We start from the raw sequence: 2225 nt of genomic DNA, 5'->3' as shown, positions 1-2225 counted from the left end.
ATAGATAGATAGATAGATAGATAGATAGATAGATAGATAGATAGATAGATAGATAGATAGATAGATAGATAGATAGATAGATAGATATTACCTACTGCCTTAGGTAATTTCAAATGCAAACCTTTTCAAAGTGGAATAAAGTCCTATTTCCTCATTCATCAGAGCCAGTAAAGCGTCAGTCATTGATAACCAGCATCTAGTGTGTGTAGTGCTTATAAAATTTGTATAAGCACTACACACACTAGATAGATAGATAGATAGATATCTAGATAGATATTTATATCTATATGTCCACAGTCCACTGGATCTCCCCATAAAGCCCAGCATGCCGTCTTACTAACCAGCAGTCTACAGACTGACCAACTTCATCTATCTCCACTCCGCCACCAGTTTCAGGCCTGGGGGGGAAACAGCCTATTCTTTGCTCCTGTTCATGCATATCAATCGAAATTCACCGCTATGTTTCCTGCCAAGGACTGAGCACCAAAGACTAAAGCAATTGTATTAATAAAATTCTCTAACTGTCTTTTCTTTCAATGTGAGTTTCAGATTGAAATAGTGAGCAATTGTCTTACCTGTTCAGGGGTAAAGCATCATCTACCAAAAAGCCTCTGAGCCACTTTGCTCCCCTGAGTCTGTATCAGTGCTGAAGAGCTTGGCCAATGTTTTGCTTATCTTTGTTTTTTTTTTTGTTTGTTTCTTTTTTAGCTGGAATCTGTGAAATCAAAATCTTTGACAGAAAGATTTCTCAGCTCTGTCAGTTTCTCTACATAAGCCTGAATCCTTTAAACTGTCGATTTTACTGAGGTTTTGACATTTAAAGAGCAACAACATCAACCGCAAAAGCCATAAAAAAGGGTCCGATATCTTCTTGTTAACGAAGCGCACCTTTATCGTTTGTATGATTGCATTACTTGTACATAAACAGATAAATGCTTCCTCCTGTGTGCAGTGCTGAGACGGTGAACGATGGGCTTTTCCACACGGTTGAGCTGGTGACCTTTAATCAGATGGTGAACTTATCTGTGGATGGAGGAGAGCCAACGACTCTGGACAGCCATGGCCGCGGCCTGCCAGTGACAGGAGAGACCCCTCTGTATGTGGGAGGTAGGAGTGATGGACGGACCTCAGACTTGAACAACTCGGCTAAATTCATTACAGATCCACAAGTAGAGCCACTTTGGTATGTCTGCCCAGGTATGCCTATGGAGGTTATACCGACTTCTCGAGGACTCTCCTATCAGACCATCAACACGTCCAGCTTCCAGGGCTGCATCAGGAACCTCTACATAAACCACGAGCTGCAGGATTTCACCCGCAGCCAAATGAAGCCAGGCGTGGTACCAGGCTGCCAACCCTGCCGAGAACTTTACTGCCTGCATGGCATATGCCAACCCAACAGTGCTCAGGTAGCAACACACTGCAGAACCGGAGTTCCTCACGAACAATAACATTATTCTGAACCACACGTTAGATTGAACTAAAATATTATGTTTACTTTCCAGGGCCCCCAGTGTCAGTGCCAGGCGGGGTGGACGGGACAGCACTGCGACCAGCCAATCACTGTGGGCCTTAGCGGGGTGGATGTCGTCACCATGGCCAACGGCATCAACCCATGTGAGGGCAACAAGTGAGTATAACATTTTTTTCAGATGCCATTATACTCGATCAACAAATAAAACCCATTTCAGGATAGTTAAATGGGCTAATGCTTTTATCTTTGTCCACCTCCAGGTGTGTGAAGGGTGAATGCATGGTGTTGGATGCTCAAACCTATCGCTGTGAATGTGAGAAAGGATACAGAGGAGCGCTGTGTAACCTCCAGGAGGAGCCAGCAGGTTCGTGTCAGAGGCTGCAGTGTCTACACGGTCAGTGTCAGAAGACAGGGGATGAAGAGCGCTGCATCTGCGATCAGGGATACTCTGGAGAAAGCTGCAATACAAGTGACGGTAAATTATGAATTACATGCAAGGCGGTACTCTGGATTACTGTTTCTAGTTGGTTTTGAACCATCCTGACTCATTCAGATAATATAATTGCTGATTCTTATTATCAAAATAGCGTTAGACATTTTGACAGATTTCTATGCTGGACCCTAAACTTTCCTCTGTATCTGCCTGGAAGTTATAGGGATCCAAAAATCACTGAATGGTGCTCTAAATGTTATAATTTTCACATTAAATTAAGAATTGCTGTGTTTAATATGTAAGAACTCATAATTATTT

The 2225-nt window shown here is 42.9% G+C and overlaps 1 protein-coding gene across 1 annotated transcript in view; it reads left to right on the top strand.

Annotated features, from left to right (window-relative positions):
• LOC107081959 (slit homolog 1 protein-like) overlaps nt 1–2225 on the top strand; it is a 57852-nt gene that overhangs the window by 51511 nt on the left and 4116 nt on the right. Inside the window, exons 30-33 of the mRNA XM_015370347.1 lie at nt 953–1107; nt 1198–1409; nt 1506–1630; nt 1735–1949. Of these exons, the coding sequence (XP_015225833.1) occupies nt 953–1107; nt 1198–1409; nt 1506–1630; nt 1735–1949 (707 nt within the window). The remainder of the gene's footprint in view (nt 1–952; nt 1108–1197; nt 1410–1505; nt 1631–1734; nt 1950–2225) is intronic.

This window comes from Cyprinodon variegatus, unplaced genomic scaffold, assembly GCF_000732505.1.
Source record: "Cyprinodon variegatus isolate N-32 unplaced genomic scaffold, C_variegatus-1.0 Scaffold45, whole genome shotgun sequence".
Classification (NCBI taxonomy): Eukaryota; Metazoa; Chordata; class Actinopteri; order Cyprinodontiformes; family Cyprinodontidae; genus Cyprinodon; species Cyprinodon variegatus.
The sequence above is the reverse complement of the archived record's forward strand: the minus strand, read 5'-3'. Positions and strand labels throughout refer to the sequence as shown.